Genomic DNA, 20,220 nt, shown 5'->3' on the forward strand with positions numbered 1-20,220 from the left:
AAGATGATCAATTCTCTGAGCCTTATGGAAGTTTGTTTATATTCCAGAATAGGAGACATAACACACTCATTGGTTGGTGGACTAGAGTAGATAGGCTGCTTGGAAGACTGTATCTACAGATTTGAGTTTGCCATTGGTTGCAGGCCTTCTTCAAGCAGATTTGGAGTCTCTTGGGAAGCCATTTATTTGTGCTGTCTCCCTAGCTAGAATGCCTAAGATACCATGTGTAATATCCTTCTGCTGCTCATCTGCCCCAGATTCTTGTATCAGCTGGATATGAGGAGTGAGTATAGAATTAGTATCATGTCCAGAATTGATGTGGGTGAGTTTATGGAGGGAATCATGGATGTAATACATGCAAGTTTCCTGTTAAACAACAGAGGTGAGTGAAAACTGTGATTGCATCATCGCGAACTGTGTCAAAAGAGAAGATATACTGACTTCCCGCAGTGCTTTAATTCTTATCATATGTCTGTTTCACAGGGCAGGTTGAACATTTTTAAACAAAACATTTTCCTCTTTCTTTTTTTTTTTTTTTTTTTTTTTTTAAATAAGATGGATTTGGTTGCAATCAAAATTTTCTGAGGAAAAAAACTGAGTTTGGTGGAATTTCCAATTGGAAAAATTGAAACAAATTGTTTCATTTCTGATCTACACATCAAAATGAAACATTTTAGTTTAGGAATGTTGAAATGTTTGGTTTGACATTTCCAAATAAAATTTTTTCAGAACTTTTCATTTAGCAAAAAAATGTGATATTTTGATGTCCTGAATTGGAACAAAAGACCAAACCTCAAAATATCCATATTTTTCATAGATGAAAAATTCCACTATTTGATCAGCTTTAGCTGTTAATCAGCACAAAGCAGCTTACATTCCAGTCATATATTCTTGGAATACGAGGAATAAACATCACCTTAGCACTAGTAGCCCTGCAGGTCCAGATTTGGCAGCACTGTCTAAAACCGTTGGGCTGTGAAGTGGCATCATATTTGTTGTCAACTTCGAAGAAGCTGCTTTCATGGAGGTACCCCTTTTGTGTTGTATCCCATATAGGTTCCACCTATATGTGGTTTGAAATGCTCATGTAATGAAAGCAGAATCAATCTAAAATCAATTAGACACCATGTGTGTTTTTTTTTTTTTTTTTTTTTTGTTAAACGAAACATATAATACCAACCGCAAAACATCCTATCAGGTGAAGCTTTGGATGACAGCATTAGTGGAAGCTGGAATTCCTGTTTGGATCCCACTGAGGATGCAAACTAGTTCTCTCTGGGGGCCCTCTTTTCTTTAACCATTAGCCAGGAAAGGGATAAATCTGTTTAAAAAAAAAAAAAAAAAAAACTATTCAGTACAGAGGAGGTGGAGCAGCATTGGGAAAGAAAGTGACCTTTTCCTTGTCATGTGAAAACACTGTATTCCCGTTTGTGCGTTTTATTCCTTACCCATTTTCACCATGGCTTGTATGAGCACTTGTACTAAACTAATGCCTTGACAGCAATAGCTATTTTAAATATGGTTGCAATTTCATGCCCCCAGATTTCCTGTTATCTTTAATCTTTGATCATTACAGTCCCCAAATGGAGATTTTCGGTGAGCTGCAGTTTTTATGTTGCTGCTGTTTAGAATTAACTGGTCCGCTTCCTAAAAAGCCAAATGTTTAATCAATACATATCCTACTGTGTATAATAAATACATTTCTGCCATCACTTTTGAAGAGAGGATGCCATTTATTTGAGCCAAATAGTTTGCAAAATGGTAAAGGAGATGGGTTTTTTTTCATAGATATTTAACCTGACAGGGCCAACAGGCAGATTAGAGCATAGAAACAGCATCTGGAATTCTAGGGGGAAAGTCTTTTACAGGAATTCGTTTATTTTGAACATTTGTTACATTAACATTCATTCCAATTGTAATGATTGATTGATTTGGACTCTTTTTGTTCTATGGCTAATAATTTGACAACCTTTCAATAAACTGAGAATTTGGAGATTTGTTGTTTTGATTTTGTTGTTGTTGTGTTTCCTTTTCTGATCTTTGGAAGAAAACTTCCATTTTAAATCTGTAATAACATAGGCTGATTACTTCCCATCAACTCACTGGCTTCCAAGACAGAATTTTCAGGCTGGTTATTGTTTGCACTGCTCTGCTATAAAAGTACAGGGTCTGTAAATTAAAGTTGGATGGTAATAGTTTTAATCTGCAATTTTATAGTCCTCTAATCCAATGATCATGTTGCATTTCAGGCTTTTACTATATTGTCATCTTTTCTGGGGAAGGACGGTGGCTGGAAAGCTATTTTAGACACAGCAGAGAATTAATATTTATTGATGCACTTTATTTATTTTATTTTATTTTATTTATTATGATTCTAGATTAGAAATGGACAGCAATGTTGTTATACATTGAAGAATAAAGACCTGGAACTTGCTTCAAAAGGAGTAGTTTGCTTGGAGTTGGATGTCCTATTTAATCCAGTAAGTTTAAATGTTTTCACTTAACTCATCCACTATATAAGAAACTAGAATGCCTAAATTTGCTAGTGCCAAGGGGCTTGGTCTTTTAAACACAGGAACTGAATGGAGAAGGTCCTGACCTGGTTGCATCTGGAGGGAAGGTTGGGCTTTATTCTTTTTATAAAGAAATACTGGCAGATCACAATGCTGCAACATTCCATCCAAGTTGATATGACAATGAAATGGCAACTTTGGGCTGGGGATAACCACAGATGTTTTGGGAAGAGGTGTGGGTTATTGCGCGCAAGGGCTTAATTTGCAGTAACAAAAAAGGGAGTTAATATTTACATTCCTATGCAGGAATTTTAACGACTAATTCTTCCCAGAAAGTTGACCCACAATATTTTATTCAGAGAGTGTTGACAGGAGCAAAAACTGAGACATGGGTGTGGTGGTCTCAGATTGCTTGTGTCCCACTGTCTCTTACTGAATTAAATTCTGTTTTACATTTGCTGTTGCTGGATGGAACGCAACTCGCTTCTGACTAGCCACTTACTACAGTGATGTAGGAAGCAAAGTTTTATTTATTTAAATGGTTGGTAGGTACTATTTTGCCTTGTATGGAGTTTAGGTTTGGGATGTTGCTACAGAGAACAATGATCAACGCTCTTTGTCAAAGAACAAGCTCAAATATATTATGGCTCCCCTTTTCCGGAGGCTTTCAAAGTTGTTCCCAGGCCATTCCTGTTTTTTCAGATAAACTGGAATCGATCTATTTAAGTGTCTATTAGCCATCACTGTAGTGTCTGGGAACCTCTTTGTAATCTTTAATTTATTGTATCAGCACAACACTGCAGTAAGATAGGAAGGTACTGTTTCCAATGTACAGATAGGATATTAAGGCCAGAATAGGCTAGACCAAGGTCACACACAAAGTTTGTGGCAGACCCAGTGCCCTATCCACTTGACCATTCTCCTACCTATGGCTTAGATACTACTTTTTGTGGGCTAAATTATAATACCATTACTCATATTTGAGTAGCACCTTACTCCATGAGTCATCCCATTGACTTCAGTGGACCTATTACTAGAGTAAGGTAGTATTCAGCATGAATAAATATATCACAAGTTGGTTTAAGTGGCTAAGGTTATTACAGAAGTGTAAAATACTTTCGTCTGTTCTTGGATGTCCCTTCTAGTACCTTAGTATTAAATATGCAGCATGAACAGGACATTTTGGGATGTTATCTTCAGTTCCTGTCTCTTTTTTTAGAACTTTTCTGTATGGGGTTGATCCAACAGAGGAACAGAAGGGAATATGCTAAGCTGTGTGCTGAGCTTAAGCATGGAGCTGCTCACACCCTGCAGTCTGCCGCTCTGCAGGCAGTTAGATCTATTGGAGCAACCTAGATGAGCCCCAGGATTGTGCAGAATAACTGATATGTACACCTAACACCTTGTCATAAACCATTTAGAGACTGAAACAAATAAATAAGTAAAGGACACTAGAGTTCCAAATCAGTATGATGATAACAAGCTTGAATGGTAACATTCTAAATAAATTATTCTTTCCTCAGGTAAAAGCAAGTATCAGAACCTTCAAGCCACGAGAAAAGCGCTTCATTGGAGACAACCGCAAGTTTTCAAAGAAGGTAGGCTGTCTCTGGACCGAGCTTTCACCTCTGTTTGGAATGGCTTTTTAGTAGCCTCACTAGTACACCCAGGTGGTAGAACCTATGGTCAAACTCTATTTATGTATAGAAACATGTAACACAGATGTCAATTCTCTGTAGACTTTTTGCATGTGTATAAATGCTGATTTGCATTCACACACAGTTGCTTCCTGATCTAACTCTGTGGTGCTATATCTCCCCATTTCTGGAGGGAAAAGAATGGCTTAATAAAGAACTTTTAACATATATGCATGTTCCACAGTTTATGGAATTTGAAACAAAAACCTATACTTTGGTTTCATCCCTGAAGAATAAAGAAAAACAATAAGATATTATAGAAATTGAATAAGGTTCTAAATCAATTATTATGAAAGTCTATAGTATTTAATTGAGACTAATATTCTTTCTATTTCTTAACTATCTGTAGCAAGAATATATTTTTTTTATTCAATTCTATATAGAGATAACCCAAACCCCTAAGGGAAAGGGTTTCATTTTCTGTTAAATTCTGTAGGATTTTGCCATAAAGGTGTCTGTTTTGTTTTTTGGGGGTTTTTTGGGTGGAGGGGTGAAGCTTCCATTCTTTTTCCTTCAGACTTGCAGATTTTGGGGGTGGGGGGAAGTGCTGAAATATTTGGGTGTCATATGAAAACACATAGTAGCTGGAGCGTGTCTCTGAAATAGAAGCTGTAGCATATGTACAAGCACAAAGGCAATTGTAGCTTAAAATTGTCACTGTTCCTGAAGTGAAGTAGGAAATTGGAGCATTTAATTAAATTCCTTTCTCTCCCCTCCCGTCCGACATTTACCAGATCTTATCGAGAAATGTTGATCGTGTGAAAAAAATCACCATGGCGATATGGAATACAATACAATTCCTAAGGAGCTGCTTTCTCTGGGAATCTACACTAAGGAGTGTGGTAGCATTTGTGGTAAGTGGATTTATTCATATTCCATCAGACTAACTGGATATGAGGCATTGAGTCTTACAGCACCTTCTCTATGCCCCCCCCAGCTTAAACTCTCTTGTTGTTGGTTGGTGTTACTATTATTGTCCTTCAGTATTATTATTAAATCACTGTACTGCCCACAAGTCCCAAGCTTGATCAGGCTCTTCTTGTGCTGAATGCAAAACGAACACTATGGCGGTCCTTCTAGAACAATCTCTCCCATATTTTCACCTGTTGCAGAGGCCTTCTGCACAACAAAGCCCTTTCTGAGACCTTTTATGGAGGAGCTGTATGGGCCCAAAGGCAGCACTGGGGGCCTCCGAAGGCTCTGCACATAAGGGTTGGATGGGCTGCACTGGCTCTCAATAGGTTTACACAGAGAAGAGTGTGACGACCAAGGACCTAGCGATCTAGAATCCCCACAAAGGTCTTACAGAAGGTCATATTGGCTGGACTTGCGATAATGGAATGGCTGCAGCCCTGTGACCTACCTCTGGCTTGTTGTGCTGCTGATAAAGCACTGGAAGAACAAGACTATAGGCAACAATCCTTCTTGATGGGACAAGATGAACTAATAGGTCTTTTCCGTTTCAACTTTAATTTCAATGAGATTGCATTTTACTGTAGTTCAGCAATGCTTGCCACACCTGTTAGTTGAGGGTGTGCCACTTGTCTGACTACATACAAGCAGCTCTGTGCTGACATTAATTGTCTCTTGCAAGTTTGCCCACCTGACTGTAATAACTAGATAGATAGATATAATATAAATTAAAAAATTGGTCAGCAGATTCTGGTGTGGTCTGAGAACTAACAGCCAAGTTCTCCACCTATCTGGCCCACTTTTCAGCTGCATTCTTTTTTTTCCTCGTTGTAGTAAACACTCTTTTTTAGCTTTCTCATCCACTCAAGCAGAAAGAGGTTTCTCCTCCTTTTTATTCAGCAGTGTGTGGCATTTTCTTCATGCTTGAAATGCCTGGCATGCCATTAAAGGTTGCAAAATTGTTTTGTGGTGGTCCAGAGGGAAAAAAAAAGTTTTTGAGTTAAGTGTTTGTTAAACCAAATAACAGCCACATCTCCAAGTGTTTGCCTCCCTTTTTGTCTTTGAATTATAAGTTGCTTTAGGGTTCTTTTGATGAAAACACTTCACAGTGTATTTGCACAGATCAGTAAAGTGAGCTGTCGCTGCTTGAAAGATGCACAGAGTAAAGACGGAGAAGCTGTCTTTCACCGTGCAGGTTGAGAGGGATCTGGCAGACACAGTTGAGGAGAAGAGAAGGGGTTTTTTTGTTTTTGTTTTTTACTTGCGTTGATAATATACACAGTTGACTCTAATGGATCAAGAGCTTGAAAGGGTAAGGATTAGTGTTTTCCAGTCCATTCTCCAACTGAGATACTAATTGATGTATCTTTCCCTGTTATGTACACAGATATACTGAATCCCAAGAGGAAGAAGGCTCAGTTAATTTTAGTTCTTTCCTCTAGACATAAAATTCTGGGTTCCTGGGACGATCTGCTACTCTTATGCTTGAGTGTGCATGTGCAATCGCTGTGGTTCCCGAGACCCGTGTGTGTGTATTCTGAATGTGAAGGGTAAAATGGGACTCTTAGTTGAAGCAAGTAGTGTGAATGCAGTGGTGCAACTGCATGTTTGTACATACTGGAAATGGAAAAGAAGGTGAACATACAGGGTGCCAAGTGCCCTGATTCAGCAAGTTACTTGAGCACATGCTTAAAGTTAGGCATATGGCTAAGTAGCTCACTGAATCTGGCAAAAACAAATGTGGAGATGTCTGTTTCTAGGCTATGGAGAAATATAGCAATGTTAGCAAGTGAGGGAAAATGAAATATAAGGAAAAAAGGGCAAGTGTAGAGAGACTGAAAGTGGGAAAGTGTGTCTAGGATCAAGGAGCTATAGGTGATGGTCCAAGATGCATCTAGAGAAGGAAAAATGGGATCAGAGGGTGAAAAGGACAATTTTCCAAATTTCTCTTTCTACTGTGTGTCGTAGATGCCTTCCCCATAGAACTAATGTCGTGTGATGATATGTCATTGTAGGGGTGGGTGGGAAATGATTGTACAATGTTAAGATAGAGTAACTTTACTCTGAAAATAAATTTTAAACCTAGCTGATTCAGCATTAGTGTTAATTTTGCTTCCTTCACTATGAATATTTCCAGAGTGTCTGTTAATAGTTTTAAAAGTGCCTTTGCCATAGTCTCGGTGCAAAATGAAAACTGTGTGTGCAGTTCACATGCAGCAGGTCAAAAATGATTACAAACAACGCCTCTAACCTGCCTAGAAACGTCTGCTCTTCCCTCCAACTTTTTCAACCACTCTTTTCCTGAGCCCTTGGAAAAGCAAGGCAAAACAGAGTTTAGGAGTACCCATTGAGTGTTCTTACCTACTCACTGACCAAATGAAAGGTGAATTAAAACAATTTAAAAAACCCACTATCCTCCCAAAAGCATCCCAGTTTCAGCTCAGCCTATTCCACAGGTCTTTTACTATGTGGCCACTCTGACATTAACAGCAGGAGAGGAATCTGAGATCCCCAAGACATCTCTTGAACCTTTCTTCTTGGTTCTATGCAAAATTGGAAGTACAAGAGTTAATTTACTTCATTCAACCACAGTTGCTGAGGGATGGTACTGTGAATGGCATATCTTTTTTTAAAACTGTTTGTGCATGATTGTCAGGGCTTAGAATATGGCCACAAATACAGGAAACCTTCACGCCTTCCTTCCCTGGGCTGTGTGCTGCTCTCACACCTCTATTACTGTGTACCGGGAATGTTTTCCCATCAATGTTGACCGGGTTGTGAGTTTGACAAGAGTATTTACTACTTCTGCTGGAGGCACATCAGAGAAAGAGAGACGGAGAGAACCACAGAGAGAGAGAGACCATAGGAGAATCCAAAGTGTGCTATCTCCTTTTGCATCAATCTACAGGGTAAAATACTCCCAAGTTAAATCTCAGTGCTTGTGTCCTCTCCCCACAGTGGAATATAAATAACATGTGAGTAGATTTCACATGCATACACACACCAACTAAAAAGTGAAAGCAAATTCCTCATCAGCACTCTATCTGTTTAGAGTAATAGAATCACAGGGTTAGAAGGGACCACAACAGTCATCTAGTCTAACCCCCTGCCAAGAGGAAGGATTTGTTGTATCTAAACCATCCAAAACAGATGGCTCCAACCTCCTTTTGAAAACCTCCAGTGAAGAAGCTTCCACAACCTCTGGAGGCAGTCTGCTCCATTGTCCTACTGGTCTGACAGTTAGGAAGTTTTTCCTGAAATTTAACCTAAATCTGCTCTGCTGTAGTTTGAACCTGTTGCCTCTTGTCCTGCCCGCTGTGGTGAGAGAGAACAACTTTTCTCTGTCTTTTTTTTTTTATGGCAACCTTTCAAGTATCTGAAGACCACTATCATGTCCCCCCTTAATCTCCTCTTTTCCAATCTAAACATACCCAGTTCCTTCAGCCTTTGCGTATATGGCTTACATTCCATCCCTTTGATCATCTTTGTCACTCATCTCTGGATGCTTTCCAGTTTCTTTACGTCTTTTCCATATGTTGGTGACCAAAACTGGACACAGTACTCCAGCTGAGGCCTAACCAGTGCCGAGTACAGTGGTACCGTCACCTCCCATGACTTGGATGCTATGCCTCTGTTAATGCAACATAAAATTGCAAAAAAAAAAAAAAAAAAAAAAAAAGCAAAAATGCAAACGCAGTGCATTGCTGAGTTATGTTGATATTCTGATCCACCACAACTCCCAGATCCTTCTCAGCAGTGCTGCTGCCAAGCCAGTTTTCCCCTAATCTGTATTTTTGCATTTGGTTTTCTTCCCTAAGTGTAGCACCTTACATTTCTCTTTGTTGAAATTCATTTTGCTGCGTATAGCCCAGTTCTCCAATCTATCAAGATCCCTCTGAATTTTAGCTCTATCGAAAGTATTGGCAGCCCCCTCTAGCTTTGTGTCATCTGCAAACTTGATCATTATGCTTTCTGTGTACACATCCAGGTCATTAATAAGATGTTAAACAGCAGACCCAGAACAGATTTCTGTGGAACCCCACTTGAGACTCCCTCCAATCCAACATAATTCCAATAATAGTTTAAACTGATGACTCGTGACTATCTGCGACTGGGTTCCCTCGCCGCTTGCGGCACCTACTCCTGGCCATCCTGCGGATCAGTTCTGCCAGGTGCTTCACCCTTCTCAGCAGTCTTTATAACCATCTTCTTCTCTGTCTATAGCCTCTCCCTCCCTCTTGGAGCGGCAGCTAGGTCACTAAGTTCCTCCCCTTCCGGGGAAATCACAGTCCTTCTGGACCAGCTGTTTGGCTGGCATCTCCAATACCCTGTGCAACTACACAGTGGCTGGTAGGGGAACCCAGGCTTGCCCTCTACACTGGGTTCCAGCCCAGGGACCCTGTAACATTCAGCCAACTGTCTTAGCCTTTGCTGCTGTTTCTCTGGGCTTCTTCTGACATCACTGTCTCCCCGCCTCTCTGAGTATACCAGCATCCCAACTCCCTCCTCTCAGGGAGTAACTGCAGCCTGTCTTTCCTGCAGTCCTCCTTTCTACTTGCAGCTCCTGGGCTTTATACAGGCCCCTTCTCTTCCAGCCCAGCTGCGGCTGCCTCCAATTAGTGGTGGTCTTCTCGCCTATATCTTTCCCCTACTGGCTGCTTATTTGGTCAATTAAGCTTGCCTGGCCTAATTTACCCTTTCAGTGGCCAGTGTGGGGAATATACCCTGTCACACTATCTACAGTCATTTGCACAGACACTAGGGTGAGTACTGTTTGGGATTACATAGGTGTTACGTGAAATCAGAATTTAGTCAGTTGACTTTTGGTGTGTGGAAGGTGAGGAGAAAGGTGAAGTTTCAATGATCAAATGAATTTAACTTGGTGGAATTCATCCTTGTCCATAGGGCCAGTACAAAGTCTGTGTACCACTTAAGTGATCAAAACAAAGTGTTAGTGGAACATAAGTAGTCTATAAACCTTTGGTTGTCTACATAGTGAATATCACAATCACTGCAGACCCAGAAAAGGCACTGATATATTGACACATAACTAGGAATATCCATATTTTTGGACAAATTGCTCATAGTGAGTGTTAGGGGCCATTTGACTTGTATATCTATGCAGAAATTCTGGACAGTTCCTACTGTGTCTTTCTCCCTACCAGAGTCAGCAATTCCACAGATTTGAAACTTAGTGCACTTGAGCCCAAACTTGCACCTGAGCCGAAATGTGCTAATGTTGCTATATTTAGGGTGCTAGCTCAAACTTCACTGGTGCAAGTCTGTCTACTTGCACAGGGAGACTCGCTCCCAGCTGCAGTGTGAACATATCCTTAGAGTTTAAGGCCAGAAGGGATTATTAGATCATCTAGTCTGATCCACTGTACATCTCAGCCATTAAATTGCATTCAACTACCTCTGTATTGAGCCTATTAACTTGTATTTGGCTAAAGCCTGTCTTGCAGAAAAGCATCCAGTTTTGATGTGAAAGACATCAAAACTTCCCTTGGTAATTAGTTCCAATGGTTGATCTCCCTCACTGTTAAAAATGTGTGCCTAATTTCTAATTTGAATGTGTCGATATTCAGCTTCTAGCAATTGATTTGTGTTATGCCGTCATCCATTTAAACATTGTTTCCATAGTATGTTACTATTTTTCAGAAATCATTTATTAATTTCTATCTTCAGCCTGGAATTTTCCGTATGTGTTTTCTGTTTATGAGCAAATTGATATACGCACATGCTCCCGACTTGCTAGTTTTTCTAGCATTAGACCTATATATGGCTTAATTTTTTAGATGCTGTTTTTCATTCTGTTCAGTTCATATTAAAAAAACTTCACAAATATGGTTGTGGAAGTTAAGCCCATAAATTAATTGTGAAGTTAATTGCTATTGCTATATATTATACATTTTTTAAATCTTTTAAAAGTTAATTTTAATCACAGAATGATTTTTATAAATAAATATGCATCATTGCACATTGTGCTTATGATTTTATACGACATAATTACACCTTCTATTGACAGTTTTCCGTGCATTAATAGTAATTATGTCATGTAATGAAATTACAGTAATTGTATTAAGAAAACTATACTCTGGTGCAAATTCAAAGAACCTATTGCCTGCCTTTTACTATTATATTCCTTTTAAATTTTTTCATGTAAATCATAAAAGACATTTGATTAGAGCTAGGTGTAAGGTGCAAACCAAACTCCATAGTATCTTGGGTAACCTCTGACCTCATCGCCGATCTCCTTCAGCTGGTCCCCTCTCTTCCCCCACCCCCCAGACTGAGTTCTGCCAGTACACCTAAGACTTATTTTAAGCATACCCTACTATCTCAGTCTTGGGCCTCTGCTAACCAGGGCTGCTGTTAGGAATAGGGACAGTTAGAAGCTGTTTTCCAAGGCCATACATAACTGGTGGTTTAGGCCGTTGGCCAGTGAATGGTAGCAGGCATAGGCAGAGCTGTGCTGGTTGGTCATACGTTTTGGCTGAAGTGCAGTGTGGGAAGTGTGTGTGGTGGCGATACGCAGCTGCTAAATTTTGCACAGCTCCATGTATGACATTTTATGCAGATTATTAAATCAATTAGTTTACATATTCACAACTCTTTTACATATTGTTGTAAACTGCAGCTTCAGAATAATTATGGATTTAGCGCTGATGCAGCCCTGATGAATTAACCTCTATCTATCTACAGGGCAGCACAAGAACATATTTTCCACACACATTGCCCTGCCGGCATGCATCATTCCTAATCTGGAGGGACTTCCTCTAGAGTAATGGTAGTTCAGTTTGCATGATCCATGAGGTTCTTGGCCTCTCTCCTGAGTCGGCTCCATTTAGTGCAAAGCATGATGGTGAGTTTGTGAACTAAACTCATTTCATAAAGTTTCCACCAACATCCCATTAGATGTGAATAATTTTTAACTCTCTGATGAGATGGGGTGGATTTGTACTGGTGACCTATAGGCAAAAGGCTCTGGTGTTCATTAGCAATATCCCCTAATTAGCACTAGCAGTACATCTTAGATGGAAGCTTGTTTTCTGGAAAGATACATTAATTAAACCAAATACTCATATGATTGTCATTGCTGTGGGAATATTAACTGCAGCAGCAGAACACAGAGAGGTATCTCAAGCTTTAACAGTAGCCCTCCATCCCACCCCAACCGTCCCCCCAAAAATTCATATCTTGAAATCTCTACAATAAGGTGTATTCTCACTGAGTTTCTTTTGTTGTCTGTAGGAGCTTCTTGCTCATCAGAACATTTGCCTGCATATCTCCAGTCACATGCATGTAACAGAGCTGCATGCACAAATGTGGGATTTCATATGCAGCAGTGGGAGCATAGTGTAGGGAGCAGGATGAAAACCTGGCTTTTATAATAGTGAGAACAGTCTCATGAGGGTGTAATAATTTTAAATAAAAAAGGGCCTAAACAAGCCTCTCTGATCCAATCTCGCCTCAGACTGCAAGAAAGTTTGGATCTGAACTTTGCCGCTCAAGCCAATCTTTTTGAGGATATAACTATTGTTTCTCTATAACTGTATTAGGAATCTAAGCAGGACAGGGACTGAGGAGAGCCCTAGAGAGAAATTCTGAAATGAAATGGAGGGGAAGGGGAAGACCGTATCTTTGGTAGTAACACTGTTTTCCTTTTTCTAGTAAAGTTCCCTGTTCAGTGTTTGAAGAAAGCGAGCCTTCTGGTGATTCTTTACTATTTCTGTAGATCTATTTCTGATGTTTTAATTGGCCGAATTTCAATCCTCAGTGGCTTTTCAGCTATTACTGCCACCACTACTACTTCAACTAACAATAAAGGAAACTTCAGATTATGCAATCAAAGATTTAAGAAATCAGAATATCGTTAAGAATCTGCCAGTCCTAAATTGATCCTATTGTGGAGCCCTTTTTAAAGTGCCTTGAAGAAGGACAGCACAAATCAAAACACCCTTATGAAATAGATCTATCAAATATTGTTTGGGAGGACACTTAAGGGTTAATTCTCTACTCTTCTGTTTCTGCTTAACTATGTTGCACTATGAATTGGACACTTCACCCTTACTGTGAATTTCTGTGCCTTTGGTGGCTCAAATCCTTAACATGATTCTAACCTATACTGATTTATGTGAATAATCGCAGCGCTTTCTGTGTAGTGCTTTCTAAACTTGCGTGCATCATGTAGAAATTAATCCCTCAGCCCTGGTGGCTTGGGAAAGCCTCAGCCCTTGGCTCCCATTTTCCCTATACTTACATTAAACTGATTTTAAATTAAGCCTGAGGCTTTTTTTATATATATATTTGTAATCCAAAAGTTGCAGCCAGAGCTGGAAAGCCAAATTCTGCCATAGGATGAATATGTGCACAGCCCTCATTGACTGTGGGTCATTGGGAGCCATGCATGCAGGCTTTCAAAGACAGAGATGAATTCACTGTGGTGGTACAAGGATAGATAACCCCTTAAAACAGATCCCCCCTCCCCTGCTTACTGACTTGAATTAATAATGTGTATTTTTCATCTGTTGGCTGTCTAATAACGACACATAAAATCAGTCCCAAATGTACAAACATTTTGTCGATTGAAAAGGGTTCTTTAGAGCTTAAATTTGAACCAAACGTATGTGACAACAGTTCTAACTGGCTTCCTGCTTGAGTTGTGACCTGTTGGAGCACTCTGCTCAGTGCTTGCATTTCCAACTAATTTGATATTGCCTTTTTTGTGGTTCAAGCTTTGTCATTTGTTTCTAAGCTGTCATTTTTATTAGTCTCTCTGGCTGATCTTTTTGGGCTCTCGTCAGGTGGTGTGTGTTCTCCATTGTCTGGCTGGTCTTGGCAAGCTGTAGGTCCTTTTATTGCGATATGACGTGGGCGTGCTTGTAGCAGTAGCCTGTAATTATACCCACCACAGGTGACAGTTACAAGAGAGCTTTGGTAATAATTTTAGCTGCCTGATCTGATGTTTATGAAGAGAGAACTCTTTGTGGTCTGGTTAAAGTTTGCTATAGTGTATTGTACTTTAGCTGTTCGATTTATGAAGCCTTTTTTTAATCGTACGTGTTAGTCTTTTGAAGTTATGAATCTAATTTTACAGGAGATTATTGTTGGTCTTATACTGTCCCACACAATTTCTATTTATTTAACATACACTGTGTTCAACAAGATAAAATTGTGATCCAGTCTATTGCTGGGTTTTACTTGTATATCCAACACCACTGGATTCCTAGTACTTCCTAGGGTTTTAGCAGATACATTCTGTCCTTTTAGTTGTTGTTCTAATCACAAATCAGCACAATCAAGCATCTTTCTTGGGATTCAACTAATTGTCAAGGACACGGATCCAAATTCATTATCCATGTATGTAAGATCAATTCCATTGCTGTCAGTGGAGATGCAGAATCTACTTATGCCAGAAATGGATTTAGCTCGTTGTTCCTACTGTCATTGTACAAGCCATCCTTGATTCAATGTGTTATACACTCCCCTCATTCTTTGTACAGAATTCCACTGATGTCACTCAGAATTTCCTACAAAAATATAGGGACAAACACTGTGTAAAGTGCAGTTCTTTTGTCATGAAAGTGCAGCTCTGGATTTGCTAGAGAGGCTTCAAACAAAGTGTTTCTAGAGTATATTTTGAATTTGAGACAGCAATAATTGTAATCTTTGTCATCTGACTAATCTGCAGACAGATAACAAAAATGTACTTGTGACCAATCAAATCAGCTCATCTGGTTCTACTGAAAATAACTCTTTTGCAATTTCAAGGCTTATAACATTTACAGACTTTTTTTTTTTAAACTTGTGGACTGCATCACAGAAAGTTAACATTATTGAATGAATAGAAGCTCATCTTTTAAGTTTCCTGAAAATAAAACCTTTTTAGCATCCTCAGTAAGTTCACATACAGTATAAAATTGAACATTCAATTAAAAATGTGCCATGTTTTGCAAACCCTAGAGGTACTTTTCTTTTTCCCAGATTTGTTGGGATTTTTACTATGTTATTTTATCCCTGTCATCCATCAGAAAACTTCTCAGAGAACCAATAGGCATATTTGATGTACGTGAAAAGTATGGACTTGCACTGACCTTAATTGATTCTTCCATTAGTCTAGGCATCCTGTAACTATTTTTTATTTTTGTGTCTTCATTTAAAAAACAAACACATCCTTTAGTTTTCACATAAGTATAATCTAAAGAAAAAAGGTTCTAAAAACTGGGCTTTTCACTCTTTTGGACTAACATCAAAAATAGACTGATTTCCATCAGTTGAGGATCTGGCTCTAATTCCATTGGCTTCAGTGGACCTACACTGCTTTACACCAACTGAGGATCCAGCCCTCCATTTTAGAGTAAACTCTTCATCTAGGATTGTTAACTGGTTTTCAAAACTGGGGAAAAATCCTGTAGGTGGCGATAGACTCTCATGAATGATTAAACTCCCGTTTTAATGTGTTTTTTCTCAGATTTTTCTGGCAGTTTCTTTTTTTTTCCTTACTTGAACTATTTTATTATTAATTTGATACACCCATTCAGTACTAATCTAACACTACTTGCAGAAATCTGGAAGAATTACTGTATTTTGAAGGCAATGCAACATTTTGGTTTTTGTGGTGATGATGATCGCTATCGTGATGCACCATGAGAGGGTGCGGAAAGGAAGGGAAGACCACTTTATTTTTTTTCATTCTTTACAAGATCTGAAATGAAAGAGGCTTGGTGTAGAACTCCTATTGCATTTAAAAAGCCTATCTTCTCCCTTTTTAGTTTTGCTTTTCTTTAGCTGCAGCTAAAATATGATGCACATGGCAGAGGTTAGATTCAGTTACCAGGAAGTCCAGAGTTGTTGGATACAAGATTGCTTAAGGAGGAGGAGGATAATTAATAAATACCCTAAAATCAAATCATAACATCAAGTCCAATTGGATGTTTAACCCATTCTCGTCCTTTTTAGCCCTTTGGGGGACAGGGGAAATGTATTTTTATCTGAGTGTATCCGCAAAGTCCTAGCAAACTATGAAAAACATAAAATAGTTGATTTATGGTGAGATGCAGTATCTTGATAGCAAAGGTTGAAATTAGCTTCCCAGTATAACCCTGATTTTTGACACCTTCTCCACCACTTCAAAAGCAAATGGATTAATCTGTATTTTTTCCTAGTGCTTTTTAGCCAAGGTTAGAATTGTTTAGGGTGCTCTTTGTTTTAAACACAATGCAGTGACTTTATATATTTTATGTAAATATATAGATAATATGGTACCGTTGTTTTCCCCAGTCTGTCTTATTCTGATTTATTTCAGACTCTCATATTAGGTTTTCTTAGAGGATTCACTGAGAGGAACACAGTATATTTACACGAACCTACACTTTAAAAAAACCCAAAACAACAAGCAAACTTAGTCTCCCCTACTAGTTTAGGTTCAGAACTCCCTAAGTTGCTTTCCATTGTATGTTACTGCCTTTTTCCTCAGCTTTTATCTTTTAATGTCAAATAGTAACTATACTGCTTTGTTTCAAAGCCAATCACTAATTTTCAATAGTTGTATTCTGTTGCTGTTCAGTTTTAAAACCGCTGTATTATACTTCGATATGGAAGGAGTTCATGTAAATATACACACACTAGTAGCTGCAACCTTTTTTGTTTTTCATGTTTTTAAAGTTGAGATGCACAGTTGAAAAATATTCTCTTGTATAAACTGAATGCGTTTGTAACATAGGTACTTCACAAAAGCAGCTGCATGTAGATGTGTGGAAAAGCAAACAGAATCTTGCAAACTGTACCTAGTTATCTGACCCCTATTATCAGCTGGCAGTGTACATCAAATGGATTTAAGCATAGAAAAAATACTTGTTTGCCTGATTGCAGCTCCCATTATTCAAAGATGGGTGGGAATCTAGTTAGCTACTCTGTAAAAACCCATTTTGCAATGTCCATATAAAGAATGTTCAAAGCTGGCCTCTGTCAGAAGATGACAACTATGGAAGATCTAATCCCATTTTAAAATGTGCTAAGCAAATTTTCTAAAAATGTGTAGAATATTAAATGGGGAAAGCATAACTTATACTGCGAGATCAGCATTTCAACAGCATGTGTCCATCAAGAATTAAATTATGCATTGATCTGCCAGTTAGTACTTGTGGAAGTTTTGCTTTCTTGTACAAATTTTGGAGGATTATTTACAACTATCCATTTTGCTTTTCTTCATCAACTAGATCGGTCCCTATAATACCCTCTCCTCTAAGTCTCTTCACAGGAGTTAAGCATTGCAGTCTTTTTAAATGATTATTTTTATGACTAAAATATTAAGTTATGCCTTTTAAAAATAGATTTATGTCCCCAAGCAGAGAAATAAGCAGTGAAATAACCTAAAATTGTTGTTAGTGTTCATATTCTGTAGAGCTGCTGCCTGGTTGTTTTTGAGAAGTAATAACTCTACAGTCCTATAGATTGCAATGGCTGCTCTCTGTTTTAAAAGGATACTAACAGAGATAGTGGACCTGTAATGCACAATGAATGATGTCTTATGCACTGATACCTATAGTAACACATACAGAGTGACTATGAGATCAATGCTCTGTCTAAAAAGCCTTAGGGAAGCATTATGTGTCTGAATTCTGATCTATTGTCTGGGAGGTCGGAGAGTGTTAATGCACTCTGCAAAGATTAGACTCCTTCTCTAATTGCTCCAACACTTCCTTAAAGGATTTAAGCAGTCAGGAAAGGTGACGCTCCTTGTCAATTTTTGTCTTCTGACAGCCTGTTGAAGTTTATCTGTCTTTCCACAGAGACCACTAGATCAAGTAAACCAGGGAGTGTCAAAAGCATAAACCCTGAATTAGGACTGAAAGCAATGAGTGACATTATTTACAGCTCATTTATTTCACCTTTTAAATGCTCTAAAGAAGGGAGGGGATCTGTTTTACATTCCATTTGTATTGTTTAAATTTTGAGTCGATTGCAGAATCCTATGAAAAGTTTAACTTCTTGACTTTCCTTAGAAGTCACTGTTTACTTCCAAACAGGTCAGATTTTGTTTTTGTTCCTTGACATAAGGCTTTTGGGGTTGATAATTCTATACCCAGTGTAAATTTACAGTAACTAAGTTAATATATTTACCAAAGCTTAATTATTTTAACCTCTGTAGTTTTAGTAGTCACTCTAATGCTGGTTATGTAGCTAACCTAGCTACATAGATTCAGATCCTGAACTTCTGCAATGGGCCCAGAGTATTAAGTGTTCGTCCAAAAGTCTGATTATTTTGACAAAACCCTGATCGTGAGCTGATCTTTCTTCATCCTCCTGGAGTCTTCTGGCAGGACCCAAATGTATATAAGCTCAACTCAAAATCTGTTGGCACTTCTCTTGCAGTAACTCTTTCATAATGGTTAACATGCATGTCTCTTAACTCTTGGATCTGTATGGGAAATCTTAAGAGTAGAATTCATCAAGTGTATTCTGATCATTCTCACATGGACAGTTGCCTTTCACTTCCCCACATAGCATGTTATCTCACACTGTTGATACGTTACATGAAATGTTTCATCTGTATATAAAAATTAAAAATTCAAACAAAAATCTGGCCCTCATGAAGAACGGGCCCTTTGGGCATAGGTTCATTATGCATATTCGTTTAATTACTAAAACACTTGGGATGTCTCTACTGCCCTTGCATTCAACTTGCAAAGTTGGATCTGTTCTGCAGTACAGAATATGTCGAACAGGCGTGTGTCATAAAGGACTTTGATTTTCTCCTATTTAAAATATATATAGTTCTAGGATGCATTGTTTGAATTTATTGAATATTGGCCCAATCCACTTCATGAAAACAGCAGCTACAATGAGACTTTTTCCTTACTAGCTTCCCCCCCCACCCCACCCCCGGCTGTTTTGCAGTCTTTAGCTCATATCCATGTGAGTATCAAAGTAATGCAAGACTCAGGCTTTAGGTTTCAGGCACATTCCCCAAAAGCACCTAAAGTTGCATGTTAAAGCTGTATAACTTTTATTAGCTAAGAAAGGATTGCTGTGATGGTGTGACTTAATTGATTTTCAGGGCAAACAGGTGGTGGTGGTTTAGGCATCCCCATGTCTCCTGCCATTCCTAATTTGGAGCTGTGCATATAATAGCTTTATTAAAATAAACAATCTTCTGGCTTTGGTTTTACCTGAACAGCTGCCTTAAATTGCAAAAGGGTCTTGCAATTTTTTTAAACCATTCTGTGCTTTGTAAAGCAAGATGCTATAGGCCTGTCACTGAAGAAACTTCATTGCTTAGTCCTGCTGTAAATATTAGGTTTTTGTTGCTGCTGCTATTGCTAGTCTAAAATATGCAAGACTGAGATGAAGAAAGTTATCATGTTTAGGACTGTAATTACAATGACTGTTCCTGTCGTTTTAGTGCATTCATTACGCACTGTAGCAATTTTGGAACTATGTACTTTATGAAGATGATGATTTTGTGTGTTTTAATCACCATAGATTTTTCTGGAACATACTTGTCGGGGATAAGGGGGGTAGTTACTATTTTTGCTCTTTTCCTGACTACAGAATCTTGAAGCCAGATTGACATAGAGGACTTCTGGATTCCTGAACAGTGCAGTAACTATAATCTGGACTAGGAAACTATTCATGTACACACAGCTGGGAGGAGAATCATATGAAATTCTTTGTCTGAGAGTATGCTTATTTTAAAAAAGAAAAGGAGTACTTGTGGCACCTTAGAGACTAACAAATTATTGAGCATAAGCTTTCGTGAGCTACAGCTCACTTCATCGGATGCTGTAGTTCACGAAAGCTTGTGCTCAAATAAATTTGTTAGTCTCTAAGGTGCCACAAGTACTCCTTTTCTTTTTGCGAATACAGACTAACACGGCTGCTACTCTGAAACCTGCTTATTTTAAATTGGTGCTTTATATTTACTATTTTTTCACAGGACAAGCTTGTATTGTGATTGGTGTAGCCTTATTTGTTGTTTCATTTTTGATCCCAGGTTAAAAACAAAGAAATCCATATACTAATTTTATCAAACTGATCATGGCTTCCATCCTTGGTCCCAAGTTCCAGAGAGTATTCAGCCTGGCAAACCGTTT

The 20,220-nt window shown here is 38.6% G+C and overlaps 1 protein-coding gene across 6 annotated transcripts in view; it reads left to right on the forward strand.

Annotated features, from left to right (window-relative positions):
* The window catches only part of MCTP2 (multiple C2 and transmembrane domain containing 2), a 153,074-nt gene that overhangs the window by 90,156 nt on the left and 42,698 nt on the right, over positions 1-20,220 (forward strand). For all 6 annotated transcript variants that reach the window (XR_006274660.1, XM_038420090.2, XM_043493612.1 and 3 more), the window contains 3 exons: positions 2,379-2,480; positions 4,037-4,111; positions 4,945-5,064. Coding sequence is in view for 5 of the 6 variants with exons in the window: in XM_038420090.2 (XP_038276018.1) it covers positions 2,379-2,480; positions 4,037-4,111; positions 4,945-5,064 (297 nt within the window). In the remaining variant the exon portion in view is untranslated. The remainder of the gene's footprint in view (positions 1-2,378; positions 2,481-4,036; positions 4,112-4,944; positions 5,065-20,220) is intronic.

The sequence above is a fragment of the Dermochelys coriacea genome, chromosome 10 (assembly GCF_009764565.3).
Source record: "Dermochelys coriacea isolate rDerCor1 chromosome 10, rDerCor1.pri.v4, whole genome shotgun sequence".
NCBI classification, from domain to species: Eukaryota; Metazoa; Chordata; order Testudines; family Dermochelyidae; genus Dermochelys; species Dermochelys coriacea.